The sequence below is a fragment of the Bombus fervidus genome, chromosome 13, assembly GCF_041682495.2.
Source record: "Bombus fervidus isolate BK054 chromosome 13, iyBomFerv1, whole genome shotgun sequence".
Lineage (NCBI taxonomy): Eukaryota > Metazoa > Arthropoda > Insecta > Hymenoptera > Apidae > Bombus > Bombus fervidus.
The window spans coordinates 442705-469362 of record NC_091529.1 but is presented as its reverse complement, the minus strand read 5'-3'; the positions used below and the strand labels follow the sequence as shown (position 1 = coordinate 469362).

The 26658-nt window shown below is 26.8% G+C and overlaps 5 protein-coding genes across 12 annotated transcripts; 3 read left to right on the top strand and 2 right to left on the bottom strand.

The window, feature by feature from the left end:
• Positions 1 to 2181: 2181 nt before the first annotated feature.
• LOC139993472 (BTB/POZ domain-containing protein KCTD9) lies at positions 2182 to 5207 on the bottom strand. 4 transcript variants are annotated; one of them, XM_072015223.1, is made up of 7 exons: positions 4973 to 5207; positions 3940 to 4061; positions 3671 to 3856; positions 3381 to 3460; positions 3001 to 3227; positions 2585 to 2914; positions 2186 to 2497 (listed from the first exon to the last, which is right to left on the bottom strand). In XM_072015223.1, exons 1-7 carry the CDS (start codon positions 5021 to 5023, stop codon positions 2381 to 2383), a joined length of 1113 nt encoding a protein of 370 aa, XP_071871324.1. In that variant the 5' UTR covers positions 5024 to 5207; the 3' UTR covers positions 2186 to 2380. The 4 variants fall into 4 exon arrangements, with proteins under 4 accessions (XP_071871326.1, XP_071871325.1, XP_071871324.1 ...); XM_072015222.1 differs by having other exon boundaries at positions 2187 to 2497; positions 3381 to 3541; positions 4973 to 5202; XM_072015225.1 differs by lacking the exon at positions 4973 to 5207 and having other exon boundaries at positions 2182 to 2497; positions 3381 to 3579; positions 3671 to 3821.
• Positions 5208 to 6294: 1087 nt separating this feature from the next.
• Positions 6295 to 13297, top strand: LOC139993785 (uncharacterized). 3 transcript variants are annotated; one of them, XM_072015836.1, is made up of 4 exons: positions 6295 to 6640; positions 6886 to 10652; positions 11393 to 11470; positions 11576 to 13297. In XM_072015836.1, the coding sequence occupies exons 1-3, from the start codon at positions 6509 to 6511 to the stop codon at positions 11421 to 11423; spliced, it is 3930 nt and encodes a 1309-aa protein (XP_071871937.1). In that variant the 5' UTR covers positions 6295 to 6508; the 3' UTR covers positions 11424 to 11470; positions 11576 to 13297. The 3 variants fall into 3 exon arrangements, with proteins under 3 accessions (XP_071871937.1, XP_071871938.1, XP_071871936.1); XM_072015837.1 differs by lacking the exons at positions 11393 to 11470; positions 11576 to 13297 and adding an exon at positions 11168 to 11382; XM_072015835.1 differs by lacking the exon at positions 11393 to 11470 and having other exon boundaries at positions 6298 to 6640.
• A 1151-nt stretch (positions 13298 to 14448) lies between these two features.
• LOC139993788 (mitoferrin-1) lies at positions 14449 to 21342 on the top strand. Of its 3 annotated transcripts, XM_072015844.1 has the most exons (6): positions 14449 to 15142; positions 16808 to 16916; positions 17031 to 17096; positions 17288 to 17512; positions 17590 to 17797; positions 18686 to 21342. In XM_072015844.1, exons 1-6 carry the CDS (start codon positions 15026 to 15028, stop codon positions 18876 to 18878), a joined length of 918 nt encoding a protein of 305 aa, XP_071871945.1. In that variant the 5' UTR covers positions 14449 to 15025; the 3' UTR covers positions 18879 to 21342. The 3 variants fall into 3 exon arrangements, with proteins under 3 accessions (XP_071871945.1, XP_071871943.1, XP_071871944.1); XM_072015842.1 differs by having other exon boundaries at positions 14453 to 15142; positions 16808 to 17096; XM_072015843.1 differs by lacking the exon at positions 14449 to 15142 and adding an exon at positions 16304 to 16492 and having other exon boundaries at positions 16808 to 17096.
• On the top strand, positions 20515 to 22394 carry LOC139993789 (uncharacterized). Its single transcript, XM_072015845.1, has 4 exons — positions 20515 to 20638; positions 21423 to 21731; positions 21813 to 21964; positions 22169 to 22394. Exons 2-4 carry the CDS (start codon positions 21540 to 21542, stop codon positions 22392 to 22394), a joined length of 570 nt encoding a protein of 189 aa, XP_071871946.1. The 5' UTR covers positions 20515 to 20638; positions 21423 to 21539.
• On the bottom strand, positions 22045 to 25381 carry LOC139993663 (uncharacterized protein C6orf163 homolog). Its single transcript, XM_072015584.1, is given in 5 exon segments — positions 22045 to 23455; positions 23528 to 23705; positions 23770 to 23972; positions 24764 to 24966; positions 25084 to 25381. Coding segments are annotated over 5 exon segments (1146 nt in total). The 3' UTR covers positions 22045 to 23191.
• Positions 25382 to 26658: the final 1277 nt, after the last annotated feature.

The following is a 26658-nucleotide window of genomic DNA, read 5'->3' as shown; positions in this document are numbered from 1 at the left end:
CAATCCATGTCTAACGAGGCACCAGTACGTCGCTTGTTGCCATGATCAAGAGTGTACGGGCTCATATACTCCAATAAATCCAGTGGTCGCTAGCCACTAGTCGATAGTGCATATTGGCCCTAATTCTTTCATTTTATTTAATGAAAAATATAAGAAATTCAAAATAAGATTCAGCTTCTCTTCCCTGTTATTATATGTTATAAAATTATTTCATCTTCATTTTTATCGTCCTCTTAAAATCCTATTCAAAATTTGACATGCTGTTATGTATTAAACATAGTAAATCATTCTCTAAAAAAGAATCAGATATCGTGAAATATTTTTAATAGTCTAATGTAATATTTAAAATGTTCTAGCCATTTCATATCCTGTATTGAAATAATTAGTTAAAAAGAAATGTCAGAAAATAAAAATCTTCCAAAAAATAAAAAGCTTTTAAATGAAAGAAGAAATAGAAAAAAGAATGAAATATTTTAGAGAAAGATTTTCTTTAATAAAAAAAAAAAAAAAATGATGTATGAGAGGAAACTATAGAATTTCTAATTAAATTGAAGAAGCAGTTTAATTCAGTATCAATCATATTATTCTTGACAATGTTTTGATAATCACCTACATAAAAACATGTATAAAAGGATGAAGAGAGAACCTTTTCTTAATACACATATGTACTACCACTATTATCAATTAAAAATAAAACTCTATGTTGTGAAAAACAATATTTTGTTAAAAAATCTTTCTAAAAAAATATTTCTTACAAAAAACATTGCAAAAAAATATCAAACATATACTAAAATAAAACTCCTGCAATCCCATGGAAGAAATGTACACAATAAATATATTATAATTCTTATTTTTATGTAAATTATAAATATCTTTTTTAAGGATCTATCTGTATATTTTTAATAACCATATCTACAACGATTATTATTTTTTTTTTTTTTTATAGAAATTTACAAGGAACTTAATTTATTATCCTATAGAGACTTTATAATCTTCAACTCTACAGTATGAAATATTTCTATTTGGAAGTCACAATCTGATATCTACAAAATATATTGTATTATACGCTTTAAAAGCCTATTGTTATATCGGGATACGTTAATCGGGATTCAAAGTACATTTCCGGGCTCAATGTGTAATGTAGCAAATGTAATAGTCCACATTTCTAATACAACACCACGTGCACGTCATACACAAGCATTTACTGAAACATTCAACGTACTGCTACTACTGATTATTCTGCAAATGATGGAAGATTGACTTTTGCTAAAAATTTATCTTAAATATGTATATCAATATTAATTTATTTTCAAAAATCAACAGAAATAATTATTTTGAATATTATATACTAAAATGATAATTTTGTGTATCTCTCACATTTGTTTTGCAGAAACATTTCTGTATCAGTATTTATATCAATATTAATAATTTAATATAAAAATAGTACCATATTTATAGTTCTTAATTATAAAGAAAACTACTTCATATTGCTTCCATTTAAATTATTAAAATCTATTAAGTGCGTTTGTGGCTACTTATATACATATATATACATATATATTACTCTTTTTATATGTTTAAAAAAAATACAATTTCTTCGAAATTTCTTTGCTAATATGTAAAACAAACGTGTTACTTTATAATATTTGCTGAGAATGTGAAAACAATAAATGTGTTTTTTATGACTCTATTATACAATGAACAAAAATAAATATATTTTGTATTTTATTTAAATAAAATACTATAAATAATTTATATGATCATCATACATTCGTTCAATTCACATCAGTCACAAAATTCACACTTTGATCACAAAATTCTAAATAAGTATATTACGATCAAATAAGGAAATATGTGTGCAAAACCTTTCCCTAATTCTAGCGCACTTTCTGTGGTGATTTACCTTGAATGCAAGATTAACGCTTCGATCTTTGTATAAATAATATCAACTCGTTCTACGTAAAATGATGTAACGATTTATCAAAAGTTAGTATATCAAATTACGTACCTGTTTTCTTCAATTACATTTTTTAAAAAAATATGTGCCATGTATACATAAAGTAGAAAAAAAGAAATAAACAAATCATAATTAATCAATTAATTGACGGAAATGCCCCTCATTAATTTTCGAAATTAAAATCCTCATCCACCTTAATATCCTTAATTTACAAAAAAGTAAATATTCTCACTCAAAGATTATTGATAGAAATCATAAATCTGTTAAACTGTCAATTGTAGTGGTAGGCCGTAGATTTATGATGCAATAATAATTTTACGTGACAATAATTAAATGCATCGTACATCTACGAAAATGATATTACTGAAATCATTCTACGAATTAAATAAATATAATATTTATATCACAGAACTTAAACCACATTTATCGTATCGTTTGAGACATGTGTAATGGCGTTAACATCAAATCGAATGCAGCATCCTTGAAATTTGCGCCTCTTAAATTCGCGTCGTGTAAATCAGATCCCGATAAGTCACAGCACTGTAACAAATATAAATAATTTACTTGTATCATAAAAAAATAAAGAAATATGTATTATAAGAAGAATAATTATTAATAAGATAGTACCTCTAAATCAGCACCAGCTAATACAGCTGATCTAAGAATACAGTTTCTTAAAATAGCATTTTTTAACGTTGCCACCCTAAGATTTACGGCAGCCATGATACTACCTTCAAGATTGGCACCTTTAAGATTTACACCTTCCATATTAGCAGGTACACCTAAAGGGTCTTCAAAATTACACGAATGTAGATCGGCAGCGGCTAAATTCGCACACAGCATCCTTACGCGAATTAACTGTGCACCTTGTAAATTTGCATAAGACAAATCTGCTCGTTCAAAACAACAGCCAGATAAATTCGAACCTGCTAAACTACAGCCACGCATAATTGCATACTGAAATATTATTTCAAATTTATGATAACTACATTTATTTACATAAACTTAATTTATTATTATAATACTAAAATAATTCTAATTACCTTAAAATTTATATTCCTGAGATCTAACTTTGATAAGTCAGCACCAACAAAATTAACACCTTGAAATCTAAGTTCAGAAGTTGTAGGTGTTGACATAATTGCTTTAAGTACATCTTTACGAGTAAAGGATACCAAACCACTTCTCTGAAGTTCTTTTTCATCTGCCATTGCAGTCAATATATCAATGGCACCTTCTATTCCATAGAAACGTGCTTCTGCCAAAACACCTAAAAAAAATGAAATATATAAAGATATAAATAAAATTATAACTAGAGAAGAAAAATCTTATATTCAATAGAAAAATTATTTAAATCATAATCATACCAAAAACTCATACAACTAACAAATTAATGAATTACAAAATATTCTAAAAATCACACCTGCTGCATTCACATTGGCATCAAGTATTATCTGTCCATGTCTTAAATAATTCAACAATGGTTCAAAGTATGTGGGACTCCTATCAATTAAAAATGCACCATTTTTGTCTTGTCGACTAGGTAAGATTCTTTGTTCTGTGTCTGTGGCGTCTGTAAACATTCTGTGTTTTCGTATTATAAGTATGTGCAAAAATATTAACTAAAAATCAATAAAACAGTACCAGTACATTTTCTGATATAGCAATTACAACTCTGCTTAGACCATAAATCAATTAAACATATTTGCTTACCTGGCCAACATACACGTTGGTTCCTTTTTTGTTAAAGTATCTCTGGTTGTTGTGAAATACTTTCCACCGACATTCAGTGTAATCCATTCTGAATTAACTGTATTCTGATTTATCTGACTCCGAGTACAAGGCTTATCCTTTGGAATAAAATCTTCTCCACATGAAACATATAAAACATCGTCATCCCTGCAAGAAGTTCATTCTGCTAAATTATGTGTGCTATGAACATAATAGAAAAATAGATTGATTATTGATATAGTTTACTTTACCGAACTATATTGATATCATCAATTTCTCCACCCTGAACATTAAATATCCTTTTAGCAGTAATGTTAAATTTTGAACCAGCTGCTGTCAGCAATTCATCTAATGAACTATTTACTATAAATACCTAAAACAAGTACATATCAAATTATATATCTAAAATTTATTGTAATTTACTAAAATAACCATCCAAATCAATTTTGAATGCAAAACTTCATTATTACATATAACAACATTTTTTCAAACAAAAAGATATAATTATATAAATTCTATCCTACAAGTAAAATTAAATTACATTTTTCCATAAAATGTATTAAATCTTTCATGAATATAAATTTATCATCTATAACATAGAAATATTATAAAACAGCAATTCTGTTTATTTTTACAATCCTCTTTTTATACTTATTTTAATTGTTAACTACATAAATTTTGTAATAAGTATACAAATCTTTCAAAAAAATTAAATACAAAAAAATATAAATGGATTTTAGAAATTATAAGGATACTTTCTCATGTTTTAATTATTCTTTATTAAAGATTGTATTTAAATATTACCGTTTCCGGTTTAAGAACTAAAAAATATAAATATGTATAAACCATATTTATATTTAATATTCATTAATTAACATATTAACAATAATTAACAAAATCTACTAACACATTTAGATACAAACAAAAATATATATATTTTGTAGATTAAATATTTTATTTAAACAAAAAGAAATTATAAGAATGTTAAATATAAAAAACTCCTAAAAAGCTGTCTACGCCAAAAAAAAGATAATTTCCAAGTATATACTTAAAGTTTTGTTTATGTAATAAACGTACAGAATATATATGTAGCAACATTTTTCTAATATTTCTATAAATATATTATGTAATATATAAATTTATATTATTCAAAATAAAATAATATGTAATTTAATTACGATATAAAGCAAAAGTTGAAAAAATATAATGTGAAGGAATTGATTGAAAATGAAAAGTAAACAATTAATCAAAATTTATTATGCATATGAATAAAATCGCAGCCACCTTGCCATTTGAAACGTCAGTGCCATTGACAAAAAGTGTTACCCTCTTCATAACTAGAAAACTGTAAATCTTTATGTAATAAAAGAGTAGTATTAGCCAGCAATACTAAATAAAATAAAATCACAAGCAAATTACATTTAACACCGAACAACTTGCCATGTTAAAAATGGCTGTAAGATCTGAGGTATACATTTTTCAGATGTTAATACCATACAACTAAACGTGAATCATAAATTTCTCATTGAGAAACGCCTTAAGTGTAAAATTTTGACGCTTTCATAACTGCATATAAAGAAAATTGTAATTTAGATAAAAATTATTACCAAGCTTTGATTATTACATTATAGAAAATCTAAACTATTCTATTTCCGCCTTTTTGATAATTACCGAGATAACATTTAAAAAATATATCTTTACAATGTTTCGTATCATGTAACAATCCAAATTATTTATCTCAATTAAATATAATTAACTTTAATTAAATATAAAAATAACTGTGATTTAATATTACTGAAAGCATGCAAATTTAAGTGGAGTGTGTATTATACCGTTATCAGAGGAAATTTCCTCTCTGCTGTTATATTCAATTTGATGGAATCTGGGGACTCTAAGATTGTTTCAGATGTCTATAAAACACTGAACACAGACTTCTGTCTATGACTCCGAATCGCAATTATATAAACAAATCTCAGCATTCATATACCGAAACTTAGGGAAAACTGTCCAAAAATTGAGTCGTTTTTAATCATGAAAAATCAACATGGAAGGTCAATAAAGTCCGCGTTCTTGCAAGACAGACAGAGATGAGTAGAGTGTCTATGGTTCTGTCTAAGATGTTCATATCATGTCACGCGTGCACAGAATGAGAACTTTCTTGTCTACCATGTTGATTTTTCGTAACTACTCACGATTCAATATTCGGACGGTTTTCCCTAGCGAGTGTCGAGAATTGTCTATATCACTGTGGTGTGTACGGTCGGACGCAAAAGTTTTATGATTTTAAAGTCACTCGTTACTTGCAGCTTACACTATTATACCTAGCAATACGATTTATACTATACTGCACTATGTACAAAACTCTACAAAAATTCACAAGCGCATTGTGCTACAATAATTTATAAGCGATCTGTTTTACACATAGTCATATATTAAATCAATTTTTAATTTCGTTTCGGCTTATAGGAGATATTTGTAGCTAGGTAAAAATCATCGAAACCAACTTCACATAATCAAACCAAAAACAAATTTACGCGATAAGGTGACAATACTAGTTTCTTTTACTCTCCCATGTTTGTTACAAAATATTTTATCGACTTCAATATCTACCTTGTTCTATGATACTTGTTATAAATGAAACTATAGAAAGATTGGTATCACTGATTATTATTCATTTATTCACACAGATCCAACATTTAACCTAGACGCGAAGTAAGAAACTATGGCCACGTACTGTTTCACAGGATGATTTCGTCAGTGAAAATGAATGATTGTTTAACATTCAAGTGAATTATAATCATTTTGAATACTTTATTTATCATGGAGTTGGGTTTACCTAACACGTTATTACCAGGTGATCCACGGTTAGTAGATCACATTGTAGGAGAAGTTAAATCTCAAGGAATTTTTGATCAATTTCGTAAAGAATGTATTGCCGATGTTGATACCAAGGTATGCAATATATTTATATATAATATTTAAACAATTGATTCATTATTAAAACCTTATGCAATAATATAACTATTACTATATACATTTTGAACAATATTTTGAAATCGTAATATAGTAATTTTTAAAGTAATGTATATATATGGTTTTCATCTACTATATTCAAACACATACTATATAATAACAATTTTTCTTGCTTCTGTAGGCATAAATATTGTTGGTAATAATTTTTACCATTTTCATTGCAGCCTGCATATCAAAATTTACGTACAAGAGTAGAAGGATCTGTAAATTCTTTCCTTAGCAAACAATCATGGAAACCAGATTTAAACAAAAATCAGTTGAGAGAAACATTAAGGAAGCACATACATGAGGCTCCTTATTTAGATGCCGGTGTAGAACGCATAGTAGATCAAGTAGTAAATCCAAAAGTATATTCTGTCTTCATGCATCAGATTGAAGATGTAGTATACAAATTTTTAGGATTAGAAAGACCTAAGGCAAAAGAAAAAAATGGTTTGTGTGGCCTTAAAGATTTATTACCCAAAGATTTAGATCCTGTTTCACCAGAGTCTGATAAAAATAGTTTAAAAGATGTATCTTTGGAGTCTATGGATGCAATGGAAGATTTAGAAATAAAAAAAGATATAAAATTTAATGAACAAAAGTCACTAGAAGAAGAAATCTCCAATGAAAAAGGTAAAGATAGTATATCTGAAAATGGACAGGTTTCTTCAGAAGAAAAAGCATTAGATGAAAGTGATAAAATTTTTAATAAGACTGGTAGTATTTTAAATTTAAATATATCTGGAAAATCAGATGATAAAACAGAGGAGGATGAAGAAGACAGTCCCACTTTTGAACCAATTGATATTATGAATCTAAATGAATCTAATAATTCCAATGATTCACATTTATCAGGTATATCAGAATTAACTAGCCATAGATCTAGAAGTCCTGATTTTTGTAACGAATTATCAAGAGACAACTTTGATTATAGTAACCAAGATTCACAACTAAGCAAAGTTTCTTCTGATTCTCGATTATCTATTGTAACTGACTTTGGATCTTCTAATCATGCATCAACTCCGATACATGATCCATTGAAAGATGAAGTCAATAAAGATAGGTATGATGTTAAAAATATTAAAGAAAATTTTAAAGCTATCAGAGAATATGAATCCAGTAAAAATAAAAGTAATAAAAATATTTTTGAATTAAATAAGAATAAGGATGTACAAGATGTTAAAGATTCTAAAACTATTAAAAACAATTTATCCTCTAAAGAAAATTCTCGTGATGCTACAGATAGCAGTATAAAAGATAGATATGAATATAAAAATAAAGATAAAAGCAGAGACCATGAATCTAAATCAAAATCAAAAGATAAAAATCATGTAAAAGATGGAAAGCATCATAGAGATAGAAGTAGTGACAAAAAAAAAGAAAGGAGTCATAGCAGTTCAAAGTATGACAAATATGATAAAAATAAACCTAAAGATAAAAACGATCAACCAAAAGAAACTATAGATAAAATTAAAGATACAGAAAAGGATAACTACAATAAAACAAAGGAAGATAAAATAAGAGAAACAGACAAGAAAGATAATATTAGTAAAGAAGGAAAAGATCTAAAAGATCTTTACAAAGAAAAGATTAGGGAGCTTAGAGAAAAGAAAGAATTAACAGAAAAAGAAAAATTAAATAAAGACAACAAAGAATCAAAATCAAATAAAGAAAATAAAGACAAAAAGGATTTTCCAAAAGATAAAAAGTTGTATAAGAAAGATCATAAAACTTCCTCCAAAAATTCTTCATCAAGTTCTCATGAAGTGAAAACTATTAAAGCATCTGAAAAAATTATTGATGGGAAAGAAAAAAGAAACGAATCGAAGGACAGAGATAAGAATAAACGAGATGAGAGACGTACTTCTAAAGATCATATGAAGTCTAAAAATCATATCAGTATAAAATCAGACCCACCAGAAAAATTAGATAAACAGGATGCAAAGAAATTTATAAAAAATGAAAAAGAAGAAAAGATTGATAAACCTGAAGTAAGAAAAGATGTTAAGTCAAATAATGAAAAGGTAAATGGTAAAAAGGACGCTAAAAATCATACGCAAAGTAAAAGTTCAACACGAAATGAGAAGTTAGATAGCAAGAAAGATAATAAAACTGATTCCCAACATAAAGACAAAAGGCGAAGAGAAGAGAAAAAGTCCAAGTCAAAAGATGACCATTCTAGTTTAAGAAGGAATTCTAACGATCGACGTTCTACAGATAGAGATGGTTCAAATGGGCCAAGTAGCAAAAGTTCACAGTCTAGTAATTCTGGATCTAACATTGCAAATAATAAGTCAAATACATCAACTTTTTCTAAAGAAACAAATCATATGAGTAATTCAGGCAGTGAAACATCAGACAATGTTGAAGAATCACATCCAAGTGATCTAAAGTTATCATTTGAACAACAAAGTTATAAATTGGATAAAGCAACAGAATTACATACAGAATACAAAACTGACAACACTAATAATCAGGAAATACATGTTAAACAAGAATTAGAATTTAATGATATTAACCTGCCTCTAAAAAAACGAACATTGCTAGGAGAAGACTATAGCATTTCAGGAGAAATGAAAGTAAAGAAACCAAAATTTGCAAAAAATATACATGAAGCTAAAAAATTAATGAAAATTAGGAAACAGATAGAGAAACAGAAACTTAAAGAAAATAAGAAATTAGAGAAGAAACTTAGTGAAAAAATAGAACAACCAATTCAAACAAATACCATAAATAATGATAATGTTGAAAGTATACCAGATGAAGAACGTGTTCAAATAATAGAAATACCAGATGAAGAGTATGAAGAGCCATATCCTGAGAAATATACTAATTTAACATTAGAAGAAAGATCAATAATGATGTTACAAACTGAAGCTGGTGCAAAAGATTTGTTGGAGACACATTCTAATCTAAAATTGAAATTGTCAGACATGGAACTATGTATAAAAAAATCATTAAGTGAAACACTTCCCAATAAAATAGAAAAGGAATCTATCCAACCACTGAGTTTAAATATTCAAAAAACATTGTCTAATAAGAAAGGAGTTGAAAATTCAGAAAATAAAGAATCATTGTCTTCTAGCATAGAAGAAGCAGATAACAATATGATAAAGGCAGAAGAAATAGATAATTCTGTAGACATATATTCTAAAAAGGAAACACAACAAGAAACCAGTGTATCTGAAATAAAAATACATGTAGTACCTCAAGAACCAAACCATTTTAGTATTGATACTAATAAAAAAGATGTAAGCGAGAAAAAAGAGCAATTACAGTTAAGTAATATAAATACACATAACATGACGTGTTCAAACAATAATAAAAGTATAGAGATACCTACAACATCAAAATTTAGAGATGAAGATGTTTCACAGGATGCTCAAAATAGTAGTCTTTCTAATGTAAATAGCTGTATAATTAATAGAGATTGCATTATAAAACCTAAAGAGCAACAACCAGAGGCAATAGAATCAACATCAATGGAAACTGAAGATAACGAAGATTGTCGTTACTTCAAAGCAGATAATGAAAAATCAGAAAAATTTTCTAGTTTCTTAGAATCATTGGAATTGATAGAAAACAGTTCTTTAGAAGACATAATAGAGAGTTTAGGAGGTCAAGTTGTATCTTCAGTGCCAAAAGCTATGGCACCACCTTTACCAAAACGCAAACATTCGTCTAGCCCATTGACAGATATATTATTAAATAATTCAAATAATAATAACGATAGTCATAAAAAAGGACTGAGTCTACCTAATGAAGAAGCATTAAGTAATATAAAAAAGAGAAAACTGGTACCTAAGAAGCAAAGGCTTCAACCAAACATATGTGCTCCACAAGGACTTTTAAATGGGGAAAATTTTGTTATGCCTTTAAGTCCAGAAAGTGATGTATCTGCAACAAGTGAAAAAATACCCTCTTCAAATCTGATTAAAGAAGACAAAGGGTATGTTGTATAATTATTTCTTTTTCATTTTTACTTATTTTTTTAACCCCTTAATGCTTTTCTCAAATTCGCCATTATAAAATGCACAAATTTTTCATTTATTCATTTTATGTGGATATGAAAACATATATTCTGCATTTTTAAAGGTGTCATTATAAAAAGTAAAAAATTGTACTCAACATGCCTGATTATACAATGATTCATTTTCTGTACTATTTTTCTGTATAATATGGTAATAATTCAACAATAACACAATAATAATCATAGAAAGAATAAAATATAACAATAAAAACAATAAAACAAAATTCTAAACTATCGAAAAGAGAACATAAGGAAGAATATTAGTCATTCGAAAACTGAAAAAATAGACATATAATATAGACATATATATAATAAGACATACCATTTTAAAGTTGTGGATATTGTTATCTTTTATTCATTTAATATATATATAAAAGGAAACAATTAGTAAAGCAACATACAATATAATTTATAAATAGCATAAAATGTTACAGTTTCAATTTTATCCGTGGTTAGATTGAACATCAAGCGGTGGGCATATTGGCTTAGCTCATGAATTGGACATGTTCATATATGTCACGGATGTGAGCGTCAAGGGGTTAATATGGGGAAGAATGTTAAAACCAGAGTTTTTTTTATAAACTTCTAGATAAATATTTTATTTTTATAAGTATATGTAAAAAATTAAAAATCTTATATTTATTATAAATTTGTTTAAGGTCTCTATTTATGAAAAAACAAGTTACCTAGAAGCTATTGAGATATCAAATACCAACAAATTATATATAACATACAATGTAAAAAGTTAAATCTACATATCTTTGTAATGTTAAAAAATTTCATTTAAAATATGGATGTATCTTCACTAATCATACTATAATTAGTTTGTTATGTAATTGCAGCCGGCATAGAAGCAGTCAACGTTATTCAAGTGATGACTTATACAAACCACGTCCATTATTTTCAAGTTCTTCTCGTAGAAGTAGGAGATCTAATCAGGTATAGCTAGTAGTTCATAGTCTCAGATGTTGAATTGTTTTACTTTATATAAACAGAAATCGTAATTGTTGATTCTAGTAACACACCCTATATTATATTTGAATAAAATATTTTTAAACTTTAATTAATGTAAGATACTGATGTGACCAAGGAAAAATTTCTGAACTATTATTCTTATAACATATTTAAAATTTATTCTAAAAATTTAGTCATATCTTTTATGCAAGACATTTAAGTTAATGTATTTAATGTTTTTTTAAGTATGTGTTAAATTAGAGAAATTTGAAAGTTTTCTATAGATTGTCATTCTTTAAATATATTGTAAATTTGAAAAGAAAAATCTGCATTACATCTAAATAAAAGGAATACTAAATATATTTTAAGGAATTCTTACATAATGTTATAATTTGAATAAGAATTACTTATGTAAAATTATTAAATCTAACACAGTATTAACAAAGAAAAATATGCACTTCAAAATATTTTTGAAATAAAAGTAAAGATCTTTTAAGAACATTTATTTAATAAATATTCAAGTATACAATACCTTGAAAAATTCAGAAAAACGTAAACAATGTGAAATACGTGCATGAATTGAATTGAAAATTGTTGCAAAAATTTATTTTTTCAAGAATATATATAAATTTTTGTGAATATGTATGTTTAAGTTACATTTGAAATTATATTAAGTACTACATCTAAATAATTCTTGTTTATAAAAAAAAGATAGTTAATATTTTTTCATATTACTTATATGAAAATTATTGTATAAAATTCAACTTCTTATAAAGAATACACAAATGCGTAATTAATAGTGTGCAATTTTCGTTGATATACAATACATTACATTAAAAATGTACATGATATATTTATAAGACTACAAGTTAGGTAATTATTGTATACATATTATTTAAAACAAACACATTACTCATAATATAAGTTTTGTGTATGCTTATAAGAAATTTTATAGTGTAATTTTCTTTTAAGTTACTATTTGCTAAAGTGTACATGTTGATAAAGAATGTGTAAGAATAGTGCAAGCCTGATAAGATTAAAGAGAAAAAATTGTTAGTACTTTTGAACAGTTATTTTAGAGAATAATGTATGATTCAAAGTATAACAATATTGTTTGCTTCTTGATATATTCTATTGGTAAATATATCGCACTTTAATTTAGCGAAAGCGTTAGTAATTAAAACCAATTTTTCTGTGATGTTAAAAGAAGATAAGCTATAGTTTCTATAAACATTCTTTTCTTTCTTTTTTCTTTTTTTTTTAAATATGAAACAACAGCAACGAGAAAATTGCAATGCAGGGGGACGACTAATTGCACACTATCTCACTTCCAACTCAATACTTAAAGATTGTAATATTAAATTTTTACAAAGAATGTTATATTTATTAATAAGCATGTTCTTTATTCTGTACATGCATAAGTTTGTATAAATATGTATATAAAATAGAAGTAGATTACACTTTATTACTGTGAAAATATTGTAGAATATTTTTTCCAACTTTTTAAAATATTTATTGCTATATGTAACATAGTAACTAACAATTTATAAAACCCATTATTACTATAATTGCTTTAAAATAAAGTGACTTTTTGTATACATGTTAAACAATCTATAAATATTTAAATCCTACCTTCAATTTTATATATTTAAATAAACAGTTCTACTACATTGTATGATATATTTAAACTGGAATTTTCTTAATTAGAAATAATACTGTAATTTCCTTAATTAAGTATGTAAAAAGCGATTTCATTTTAAACGTTGCAGATGATAAGGTCAAAATAAAATTGTGTATAATTGCGTGGTTATGTCGATGATGGAATATTTAACTACAAAGAAATACATCGTACAAAATATGAAGTTAGCGGTTAAACAATTAAATTATATATTGAAGAAATTTCAGTTACATCTGTTGAATTAGCCTGTTTTTTCTTTCAACTCAAGGAAAACTATACATATCGATCGACCTTGTTATTTAATCATACTTGATATAAATATGCAATACGAGCAAAGACCCTTATGTATTATTCAAAACATTATATCATAAGTTGAATTTTTACGAATACAAAAAAAAACAAGTTAATATAATTGACTCGATTGAATCATCTTGGAAAGTACTGCAACGTGTAAAGTATTGCACGCGATAGTTCGTAATCACGATATTTTCTATAAATAGAATATGTGAATAGTTTGTCATACGGTGCGTAACACGATCTTGTACGTGTTTTTACAACACGTGCATTGTCTAGAGTGTTATAGAACTGCCTGTAGAATGTTGTTATAAAGTACGAAATTCAAAGCAAACACTAAATTTTTCAATGACATTGATCATTTACCTTTACTTTGTGACATTGGCTCCTATATTGGATTTTATAACATTAAACGAAGACAAATGTTGATTCTTTAACAAAATATAAGTGTAATTGACATAAAAAATGTGTTATAAAACATAATTGTTGTTTTAAATACGCATTAATATAATATAAAACGTATAAGTATTAAGTAGTAATATTTTCAAAATGAACATCATCAAAAAATGAATATTTTCTTTTAAATAAACGTTTATATTGATTTCTAATATATGTTAGTCATATTTTAAAAGGAATAGAATAGAGTAGAGAACCCTTAAAATTTGTAATCAAGTGCACTACCTAAGGTAAAATGCTAAGCATCTGAGATAATTTTTACCGAATATGTAAGAAACAATATATATATATATATATATATATATATGTACAAGCATGAATAGCATGCTTGCAACAGTATCAGACTACTTATTAAGCTGCTACTGCGTAGCGTACTACACGCACCAACCACGTGGTTGAATACGACGCATGCGCGACACGTGCACGAACACCTAACCTCACCGAACAAATGTATGACGACTTCATACAACCGTATCGCGAAGAATGCCAGTATGTATCGAGTTCCGTAACGATTCGAATAAACAACCAGACATAAACGCCATGTGCCCCTGTATTTCATGAAAGTAGTGTAAGCAAGTAGAATAATTTATTTGCGGCACGAATACCTGGAGGGGACTATACATTGTAAATTTGCCTGTCGGGGTAGTAGCCTTTTCAATTCCAATACGGTTCCATTAAGACACGATCAACGAGTACGATTACGTCTCATCATTTCTAAAGAACGAACGTTATTCTCATATCCTACCAAATGAACGTTTCGGCGATTCCAAGGCAAATGCTACTACGTAAACGGTAAACTCGGCATTAGTTATTGCCGAAAACGTGTTGTCTGCTTTCACAGAGTGCATATAGAATTTGCGGCATTTTAAAAGGCGTCAACTAAAATTTCGTGGAACGTCTTCAAAAAAATATGAATGCGGAAGTTTATGAGACCTTGCCTACATCTTCTGTAGCTATACACATGACAGCAGGTGCAATCGCCGGAATTATGGAACATTGTGTGATGTATCCACTTGACAGTGTTAAGGTAATAGGTTTATTTTTCGCACATTTTTTCTTCAGTACTTTACATAACCTTAACTATCATCTCACGGAATTTCATTTCCGCCGCATTCTAATAAAGCTCAATGACATTTAATATCATGACAATGCAAGTCGCACAGTCTTTGAATAGTAATAAATGTGATTTTCGAAGACAGTTCTCTGGATTTTATCATTTCCTTCGTCGAAATCTAGAAATCAAGTTTTACGTTATGTGATTGTCGTAATCTTAAGTAAATAGTGAAGTACTTAAATTTTCAAGATAAATACAATTAATCTTCATGAAATATTAACATTTCACCGTATAATTTCGTGTTTTATGTCACAACCACAAAATTATTGTGCAATCAGTTTAAGCAATATAATTTCATAATTATTTCCAGGTATCAATTCTTAGAATTTACAAACGACTGAATTAATCACCAAATGATTTAGCATTAATGTTCTGTAATAAGTATTTACTATTTTTCAATACTTATTAAAATAGCAAGTATACGATTTATTATGTCACAAAACATTGCTGATACTATATATTTAGTCATTTACATAATTAAATAATGATGAAATTATATATGTTAACTGATAATGATGAATAAAACAGATTTTGTGTAATAAAAAATAAACTCTCTACTTTCTACTTAATTTCTACTTAATTTTTTAATTCACTCATAAATGTACAAGTATTATTTTTTCATGATCCCTCTTTATTATTACAATATATAATTGAACTCTTTTATTATATTCAGAAACTTGTGTTTTAATATTTAGTTTATAATCAATAAAAAAAATAACATTTTATAAATTTTTTTTTTTAAATATAAAGACAATTTCAGTATTTGATTTATATATCATGTTATATTGGAATATATATATAAACACACAATTTATTAAATGTTAAATGATCAAATGTATATACACAATATCTAAACCATTCTGTTTGTATTTTTTTGATACTGCAAAAGATTTATTGTTTGACAACATGAAATGATTAAATAGAACATGAGATTCAAATATTCATTACATAACACATTTCTTAGTTCTGTTACAGTAGGTTCTATTTTTGGATTTCTTTTCAACCTACAATCTATATTAGTAGTTACTTTCACATCTAATTGTTAGAAAATATACTTGCAATGAAATATAGATATAAAGTAGCATAAAAATTTATTTCATATAAACAATGTATGTCTCCTTAAAGTTTAAGGAGCTATTATATATGTTCCATATATTATTTAGAAAATAATAAATATGTGCATTATTATCTGTTATTTTCATTTATTATTTTCATTTATTATCATCTTACATTTTTAATGACAAAGATATAATGATTAAAAAGGTCAGTAAAAAGTAATCATATCTCTAAATAATTGCAAGACATGGTTTTAAAGCTATCATAATACTTTCATATCTTTTTCTATCATCAAGTAATCATTCTAGAATATTAAAAATGTAATAGAGGTTAAATAGTTTCAGTTTTTTGTATGTTATTATAATCTGAATATTTTTATATATATTCATATGAAATCAATATTTTAAATTAGTTATGAGAAGTAGTATTTACTTGTATTATTAAGCAAATAAATAAATTTATTTACATGGATGTTTACCTTATTTTATCTTATTTATAATTTTTTATCTTATTTATATTTAGACAAGAATGCAAGCATTAACACCAAGTTCAGGAGGAGGTGGAAGAGGTGGAGTAGGAACAGTTCTGATTAGAATGGTACAACAAGAAGGTTTTCTGAGACCAATTCGTGGTATGAGTGTAATGGTTGTAGGAGCTGGTCCTGCACATGCATTATATTTTTCGTGTTATGAATTTATTAAAAACAAACTCTTGAGTTCAAGAACAAATCCTAATTTAAATTTAGCTGCATATGGAACTGCTGGTTGTTTGGCAACACTTCTTCACGATGGTATAATGAATCCAGCAGAAGGTAAAGCATCTTACAATTAGCAAATAAATAAATTATTTATTTATTATATAATTTAGCTGTTATGCATTGTATATATATTTTAAAGCATATAAAATTTTTTTTTTTGGGGGGGGGGAGAAACACAACAAGCTAAATATGATTCATAATTTCTAGAATTTTATTCAATGAAGAATAAAATTATCTTATTCCAGTGGTTAAACAGCGATTACAAATGTATAACTCACCTTATCGAAATGTTATAACATGTATAACAAATATATACAGAAAAGAAGGTATATATGCATTTTATAGGAGTTATACAACACAGTTAGCCATGAATGTGCCTTTTCAAATGATTCACTTCATGACGTATGAAATTGCACAAGTTTTCACGAATCCTGACCACACATATAATCCAATTGCACATATGGAATCAGGTAAATATATATTCTTAAAAGGAAATATTTTATTTCATTATATTTGAAACTTTAAAAATGAATTATATAAATTACAGGTGCATTAGCAGGAGCTGTTGCTGCTGCAGTCACAACACCTTTAGATGTTTGTAAAACGCTTCTAAATACACAGAGTGGAGTCCAGGTTCAAGGCATGATGGACGCTATTAAAACAATTTATAGATACGGGGGTTTACGTGGTTATTTCCGTGGTTTGAATGCTCGTGTCCTTTATCAAATGCCAGCAACCACTATTTGTTGGTCAACGTAAGTATACGTTGTAAATATAACGTTATAAAATATAATAATGATTATTTCTACAATATTATTTGAAATAGATTATATTTCAAATTAATACAGTAGTCATAACTATAAAAGATTAAGTATCTGACTTGAATTGAACATCTAAATTATTTACTCTACCATTATTGGTAAGAAAAAATGACTAAGAAAGGTTTAAATTGTTTCAAGCCATGTATCTTGTGGTAATAATAAAAATCTCACCAATGCCAATTAAAGGGTATTCTAAGTTATTGATATTTTTTGTGTATATTAATAGTTGTTTTTTATAATGTTATAATTTTGATATGATCTTGAAAAAATCTTGAAAAATATAAATGAATCTAATGGTGAATAATGCATTGTGCATATTTAATTCTCGGCTGTTATAAGCCTATTTTCAAAAACACTTTATATACTAAATTCCATCAGATTACAATATTTCAAGATCAGTAAAATCCAATTGATTAGATTAGATTACTATTATGGGCATAATGTATTGTTACAACAAAGGAGAATTTTTAATTATTAAAAATAAATATGGTATTGGATTATGATAAATATTAAAAACAAATAAAATAAGCTGATTTATTATGTTTATTATATTGTTTTAATATAAATTTCTTTTCCTTCTTCAAAATTATGATATCACAGATCACTGAACTCATCTTGATGTTGAGTACAACATTAAAGAAAGAAAGTATTAATGACGTTGAAATAATCTTTAAGGTCACCTTGAGGAGATGTTAAACCTCTCTGACTTATTTTTTCTTAATTTTAAAATTAGCAAAAATAATTTAGATGTTCTATTTAAATATGACACCCTATATATTATATAGGATATCAAACATAAGAAATTTTTTATGAATCATTTAGATACGAATTTTTCAAATATGTACTACATAAAAAACAAGGCGATGGACATCGCGGTCCGGAAGTTGACAACGATTATGCAAGTGGCATTAATCAGATTCAAGGTACTTCTAGGTCTAGTCGTTTTCAAGATATGAGTGCATACCTCAACAACAATGCTCCAGCTTCAGTGTTACTTGATGTGACTACAAGATAGGTATTTTTTAATCTTTTATCGACACCACATTGAGAAACTATTGGATGGTGAATAAAGTATCCGTTTTTCGTATTTGGAGAGTTTATCAAAAATATTTCGTTAATTCATCTGTTACTACGGTATTATTACATATGTATAATAATTCATAACAAATGAATACATGTACAATTAAAAGTCCATTTTGAGCCAAGTGCAGGACGCAGGCCCAACGGAATCAGATAAATGTATCAGAAAATTTCTTACGTTACTTCTTAGTGTATGACTGTTTTAAATAATATATATCAACTACATTATAATGACTCCATTTTTTAATATGTCAAAGTAAAGAACAAGTAAGAATTTGCACGTTACCAAGCAATTAAAACATTATCAATTAATAGCAAATGTAAAACAATGAATTATGTATAAAAGAATATTTCGTTTTACTTGATACTATAAAATTGAAATTTTTACTGTATATTGCGTTCTATTGAACTAAATAACTAGCAATGTATTACTATAAAAAAAAACTAATGAAATGAAATTATTAATTAGCAATATTATTTGAATGATAAAATATTGATGCTAGTAATGATGACTGCTGTCTGGTGTGCAGAGGTAATTAAACATGCTATCATCTATCCTACTGTTCATATGGAGTAGCGAAAAGTTTATTATATAAATTAGAAAATTGAATTTACCTTATAAATATAAAATGTAACAATTTTGTCGATAAATTATGTGTAAACTATATTCAGTTTATTTATGAAATGATTTATATATTTTTGTTATGAAGTAATTTGCATTATAGCTTATTCGTGTGAATGAAATCTGGCGATCATAAAGTACGTGATGTGTAAAAAAACTTGAAATGTTACAATAATGATCTATTAAAGTGAGTCATACGTAATTTTTAATCAAAAGAATATACATGTATTTTGCATAAAAAAAATTGTTGAAAATATTTCACTTAAATACAGTAAAGTTATATTGATTGGAACGAACATTTTTAGATACATTAAATTTGAGAAGTATGCTCCACTTGAATAGTGAATTAGATTATATAGCATATTTAATATTGTACTATATATTTAAGTTACAAGAAAACAGTGGGATGCATGGAAAAGTGATTAGCGAGAAATGTGTGTAGCATAATCAAGTGGGTATATTTGAAATATGACTTAAAAATTTTTAATTGGAAACCATATATGCTTTGAAAGAAAAGATACGAAATTTTAGTATTCGATATTTACATGAAATGATAACGCAGGTTCTAAGTTTAGATAAAATGTAAGTTTATAAAAACTTATCAATTACGGAATGAAACGTTAGATAAGTGTTGCGTAAAGGTACAGAAGAACTTAGATTATTTTGTAGAACAGTGTAGATAAGTTAATATTACACGCGTATGTACAGTATAAAGAAAAGTTAAGAAGGAAGAAAACGGCAACGTTATTGTGCGATAAGTACAATTCGCCTTGATTATACAAGTACAAATTAAGAATTGCTCCTTAGTCAGTTTGTAATATAAACAACAGTGCATCTAAACGTTATAATATAACATAATATTGCTTCCTATGGCTGTGATTACTGGGTCATTTGATGTTGACTTTAAGAGGGAGTAATATCATATGAAAACTCATACTTCACGCCATATTTATTTATTCTTGTTCATCGTTACCGATATATCATTATTTGACGTCATAAAATATCACTGATTCTTATATATACAAATATATATATTTTTTATGATAAAATCTTTTTTCAAATGAAGGAAAACGGTATTTAAATTATTTTTATGGTGCGAAGATATGATTTTTGACAAGAAAAAGATTTACAATACAATTTAGTAGGTACATTAATCTATTCACATAAACATATTATACATATACACGTTGTATGTATAAAATACTAATGTACCGAATGAATAAGCATTTTACATTATTTATTATTATTAGTATGTATTCATTTGATATCCGGTGTTTAATGAATTTGTGTGTTCCGGTGAATAATGAATTGAACATATATCTTGTGTTTACAGTAATTTTCAGTCTCCCAAATTTAATTATCGCGCAAAATTAATTGTATATTATTTTTAATTGTTTAAATAAATATTTACGTTGTAAAGAGTAAAAATTACTATTAGCCGCTCAATTTTTGCTATTATCTTCAAAATTAAATTTTACATATATTTGCGGCGATCACAATGATCAATCGATTTTCATGGACTATTTATCTGAAAAATTAATGAGTAAGTTACTCACACATTTTTTTTAAATTAATATTCGTAATATACATATAACATTATTTATCTGTTAAATTTACTAATTTTTTTATCACTTTATATGTAAAATAATGCTCCCACTGATATTATTGCATAAGTTAATAATGTTAGCGCACTAAAAGGTAATTGAATGACATGCAGTAAAATGTATTACATGTAATAATGATGTAAATAAAATGATTCTGTAAGATATAAAAACAAGTCATGGAAATATTTTTCTTGCCTATTGCATTAATGAGAGAAACATCAGAATATCGAGATGATATGTAATCTTATTTCAGAGTTATGCTATGTTGAAAATTCTTTATAAATGTAGCTTTTTCTTAAATCAATGGGCGTATATTCAAATTTTAGTCACTCTTTTGTATAAATTACTAACCACATAACAAAATTAAAATATGTCAACCAGAGGAGGAATCTGTGATGCTCGTTGCCAAGCATTTCACACTGCAATGATACAAAAAGAAAAAAACACACGTATTAGATGGTTTTTGAAGAATCAACACAAATTATTAGATCATTTGAGAAAAACTGAGGAAATTAAACTTCCGTCGAAACATGAACCACAAAAACAACCAGTCGTGGATATTGTATATAATTGTGTTATATTTAATAATAGTTACTCATATATGTTGTACAGTGAAAGTTAGATGAGATTTTCTGTTTTATAGATACATTTAAAACCCTTACCAAATTGGAGACCCCTCGAACCTGATGGTTCTATCAATATGAACATAACGAAACCCATTGATCCGCAAGTAAGAACTATTCTGTATGAAGACGCCCCGAGTTTTGTTAACGCTGAAAATTATATTTCTAAAAGGTTTTACACATAATAACAATTTTTTGTCAATATAGTAAAAAAAAAGATGACTGCCTAAAATCGTGCTTAAATAAAAAATATTGATGTTGCATTTCTTTGTTTAAGTATTGTATTGGTATTCTTCTTAATTTTCTATTTCTTACGTTGAAAGTATATATTAGTAAAATTGATATTTTGGGCTAACATCCTCATTGATTATTTTAGAGTAAAAGACATTCCTGAAAATCGCTATTACTATCCGGATTGCACAAGTTGGATATACGGATGGCGCTTAACAGATTATCCACCTATTCCACGAAGTAAAGTTGGACAAACAAATGTTATGATTCGTGAATTTTATCATTCAAAAATATCGAGCCTTCACAGGGATCCAGAATGGTATCGCTCTTCGAGAAGAGTAACATTTATATGTGATGATAAAATGAATTAGTTTCCTATTAGACGGAAATTTAATCAGGTAACTTTTCACTTCAGTGTTTTGTGAAAATTTTTTACCAATTGTACTTTTCTAAAAACAGCAAAATTTTTGTAAGTGAACGTTTTCCTTTATGATCTGCGATTAACTATGTCTCATTAATTGTTGTCTTTGTATCTACTTCTAGTTTTCATAAATAATAAACAATTTTCTTTCGTTGATATCACGTAAATATTTCCCATATACAAAATATTAATATCCTAAATTTTACATTTTTTCTGTATTGAATATTTCTTTACGGTATTTACTTTTCTTTATATATTTCTATGTTTTCATTCATTTCATCAAATACTAAATATTACAGTCCATACTTTAAGTTTGCATTTTTTGTATTTTTAAAGGAAACAATATATATTTAATCAACAATATTTTACGCTTGACGATACTTCTATAATAGATTTTATACATCTCACACGCTGTTTTCTTCGTAAATTGTACTTTTTACGATTCTTTCCTCTAAGCTAAACAGCTGTATTTTTCTATTGTTTAAATAAGATGATATATAAAGTAATAAAGATTTTGCTAAATTTGTTGAAATCTATTAAACAAAAAATATTTATTATATTGCCTTATTTAAAAAACCGAGAGGAGGGAATTATAGAAATCCCATTGCTCCACTAAATCTCTTAAAAGAAAAAATGTATCTATTTATAACAATTTACGAAAAAATAGCTCGTAAGATTTATAGCAGAGCGTTCTTTGTGTGCATCATATTTAACGATTACAGTTTTATAATCTTTTCTGTTTTTCTACTATCTTCTCATTTCTTCCTTTTTTTTTTCTCTATCCTTATTCGAGTTAATCAAATGTTGTAATCATAACGGTAATAGATAGTTTGCTTGGCCCGGTATAGCATGAAACACAAAATTAATAAACTTCTGAAAATGTTTAGTAACTTTACAAAGCTCTTCGCTCAATAATTTCTTCTCCATATGACAATCGACAATTTCTTTTTTCATGATGGTAATTATATCTTTTAAGCGGACCATTAATTCATAAAATTCATTGATTTGTTGCTGTATTAAAGCATAATTTCCTATGAAATATTTCTTCTCATATAATAAGCGAAATTCGAATAATTTCGTTACCTGAAAGTATTCATGCATGATATGTTTCTCTTTATTACTTCGTAATCGTTCCACACAGAGGATATAGATTAAGTCTGCGGCATTTTGTATTTCAAACTGATGTCTCTGAATATGTAAATCTCTGCTCATCTTCTCTTTAAAGTCCAGCATTTCTTTTTTTAATTTAACATGCTGTTCCCTGTATGAATTTTAATTCAAATTACTTACGCAAATGCAATGTTCAGAGATGCGCAGTTATGAACCTCATTATCTGATTAAAATCGGCAATTATATTGTCCCTTTTGGCGCAAAACAGCTTTTCAAATTCTTTGTACAACGATAGGATAACGTGAGTCATTTCCGCGCGCATTTTTCGCGTCACTTCGTTGGTCACGTTTATTCGTTCTTGTACAACTGCTTTTTGAGTGTTCTTAGCACATTCTGCTGCTGCTTTAGACCATTCTCCCTGAGAAATAAATTCGTTTTTCTTTTTTTGTTCATAGACTTGTATAACTGTTAAACTGCATTATATGTACATATATTCACTTTTCATTAGACCTTTTTCAATAGCGTATTTTCAATAGCATATTTTTCACGATCGAGAATATACGAATGCTGTCCAAAAAATGTTTTTTGATAAACATGTTAATTTATACAATAATAGCTAACAATTCCATTCCGGCTAGATAAAGAGAATATTCGATAATTCTCGTACTCAACATCCTTGAGGTAATTCAAGGTTACACAATCGCATATATATTAAACGTGTTTAAAATAGGATCTTCTATTTGGCGAAGTTACTTGTACAAGCTACTCCAATTACAAATATAAAAGTAATTTAACTGCATTGAATTCTTTCATATGAATCATGTGATCTTGAATTCCTTCGTTATTGCTTTAATGCATATATCATTGTCATTAATAGATCATTAATTTTATTGCTTCTACATCCGATTATTACAAAGCATTATCAGCTTATTAGATTCTTTCAATGGTTTTTTTATGTAATTGTATTAATAAAACTATATTAATAAAATAATATTAATAAAAATACATTAATATTTATTATATTAATAAAATAGATGTAATCTGTTTTCAGTAATATATCCTTCTATTTCTTTTCTCGTTATACAAATAAATAAATAAATAGTCACGTGTTATGGTCTGAATGAATAATAATTAAATGATATTCACACTCTCTTTATATGTATATAAAATTTATACGGAAGAAATATAAAAAGCAATGCAAATCATTACTTCAAGTTGTTTCTGTAATTCACGTCGGACAGTTTCAATATAATTTTGGTATTTTTCATGCAACTGTTGAACGTGCAGCTCAGCTTCTTGCCTTTTCTTCGCTTGATACATATAAAACTTCTCTCGCGATTGCCTCTCTATTTTGTCCTTTAGATTTTCTTCAATTTCCTTTTTCACACGTCCTAAGAGATCTTCACCAATTTCTAATTATTTTATTTAAGATTACAATTATATACAACATTTTGAATTCTATGTTATATAATATATTTTAATATATATTCACCTATATATATATATATATATATATACTATGATGTTACCTAATATATTTTGGTGCACGAATGCTTTTACGATTTGATAATCTGTTGACGGTATGAATTTGGTTTTGGGTAAATGATGGTCAGATGGAATTGGAAAGCATGCTTTTGATGTTTTTGATGGTGTCAATACATCCAACAATTTTATCGTATCATGATGAGTATAATTGAAAAACACCTGTGCCAAAGATGGACCAAGACAAGCGTGAACTACTGACGGAGGTGGAACATCGTTGTTCGAACACGGTTTCACATTACACTTTGGAGTTGTTTGATCTGTAACAATTTCATTTTCTCTCATCTATTTAAAGATGCAGTAGCAATGTAATAAAGATGTTAATATTCCAACTTACGCATGACTTTTTGTATTTAGAATATCTTGTAATATGCGAGAAATTTATAAAGAGATTAATTTAATAAAGGAATTAACCTTTGCAAGTTGATATTTTTGACTGAATGACAAATGATTAATGGATTAAAGAAACAAAGGAACGAATAATTTACTTCAACTAGAATTTACGAAATTATTACGAAATTTAGAATATTCGACGATAATATATATTATATAACAATCTATATATATTGTTTATAATAATAAAATTTGAAAAAAATACAAATTCTATACAGTTTATATTTATGCAATTTATATATATATATATAATATATATATACATAATATTTAATTTAATTTAATATAAAAGTATAATGCATACAATATTTTATTCTTAATCAATAAAAACTTTCTTAAATTTTGCTCTATATACTTTTTGATAAGTACAGTACATTTTAAAACAAGAATTTTGAATATATAATAAATATAGAACAATCGCATTTGAAATTAAATTTATTTATTATTTATTATAAGAAATTAAAAGGGGGAAGTATTTTCAAGTGCAACAACTGTTATACACTAGATTGTATAGTTATACATATTATAGTTTTTATAACTATAAGAAGGAAATAATATCCTTATATCAGGAACAACTAGAAAATAATAGCATAAGTATAAATTTTGATATTGATACATAAAACTTGTTGTTCAAACTAATGAAATTTATCATTTTTTATCAAATATAATATTATATTAATTGCAGTATCTACACTGTTAAAAACAATGACAATGAGAAAATTAAATATGATTTAATTGATTCGATGAAAATTAAAAATTCAAGAAATTGATCCTTTGGAGAAATTTGTATATTTCAACTAGTTTTGTGTATTTTAACTATGTACGAATAGATTTTTATTTGATCGATTTCGTAATTTATAGTTCTAAATGTAAAAATTACCTGATCTTCCAAATCATGTTAAGTTCGTACATTTACGGTCGTTGTTACATAAAAAGTAGATAATATATATAACTTTTGAAGGTAAACGATGCAAATTAATACTGTGAATAAATTAAAATGAAAAATATAATAGCGATTTATCCTCTATATTAGTCTACATCACGATTGTACAAACAGATCTCAACACTTGTTAGGGAAAACCGTCCGAAAATTGAGTCGTAACTAGTCGTGCACCCCGCTGGGGGTAACCATCCACATGCTATATTTTATTTATTTTTCATTTTTTTTA

Bases quoted from the DNA above. Each gene is read 5' to 3' on its own strand.
- LOC139993789 (XM_072015845.1), top strand. From the start codon at position 21,540: ATGTCAACCAGAGGAGGAATCTGTGATGCTCGTTGCCAAGCATTTCAC. The intron at 21,732-21,812 runs GTATATAATTGT...TCTGTTTTATAG, and splicing joins AACAACCAGTCGTGGATATT to ATACATTTAAAACCCTTACC. The intron at 21,965-22,168 runs GTTTTACACATA...TGATTATTTTAG, and splicing joins GAAAATTATATTTCTAAAAG to AGTAAAAGACATTCCTGAAA.
- LOC139993788 (XM_072015842.1), top strand. From the start codon at position 15,026: ATGAATGCGGAAGTTTATGAGACCTTGCCTACATCTTCTGTAGCTATA. The intron at 17,097-17,287 runs GTAAAGCATCTT...ATCTTATTCCAG, and splicing joins TATAATGAATCCAGCAGAAG to TGGTTAAACAGCGATTACAA. The intron at 17,798-18,685 runs GTAAGTATACGT...TGAATCATTTAG, and splicing joins ACCACTATTTGTTGGTCAAC to ATACGAATTTTTCAAATATG.
- LOC139993472 (XM_072015222.1), bottom strand. From the start codon at position 5,023: ATGAAGAGGGTAACACTTTTTGTCAATGGCACTGACGTTTCAAATGGC. The intron at 3,857-3,939 runs GTAAAGTAAACT...AACTTCTTGCAG, and splicing joins GATGATATCAATATAGTTCG to GGATGACGATGTTTTATATG. The intron at 3,228-3,380 runs GTGTGATTTTTA...CATTTTTTTTAG, and splicing joins TGCCAATGTGAATGCAGCAG to GTGTTTTGGCAGAAGCACGT.
- LOC139993785 (XM_072015835.1), top strand. From the start codon at position 6,509: ATGGAGTTGGGTTTACCTAACACGTTATTACCAGGTGATCCACGGTTA. The intron at 6,641-6,885 runs GTATGCAATATA...TTTTCATTGCAG, and splicing joins TTGCCGATGTTGATACCAAG to CCTGCATATCAAAATTTACG. The intron at 10,653-11,575 runs GTATGTTGTATA...ATGTAATTGCAG, and splicing joins CTGATTAAAGAAGACAAAGG to CCGGCATAGAAGCAGTCAAC.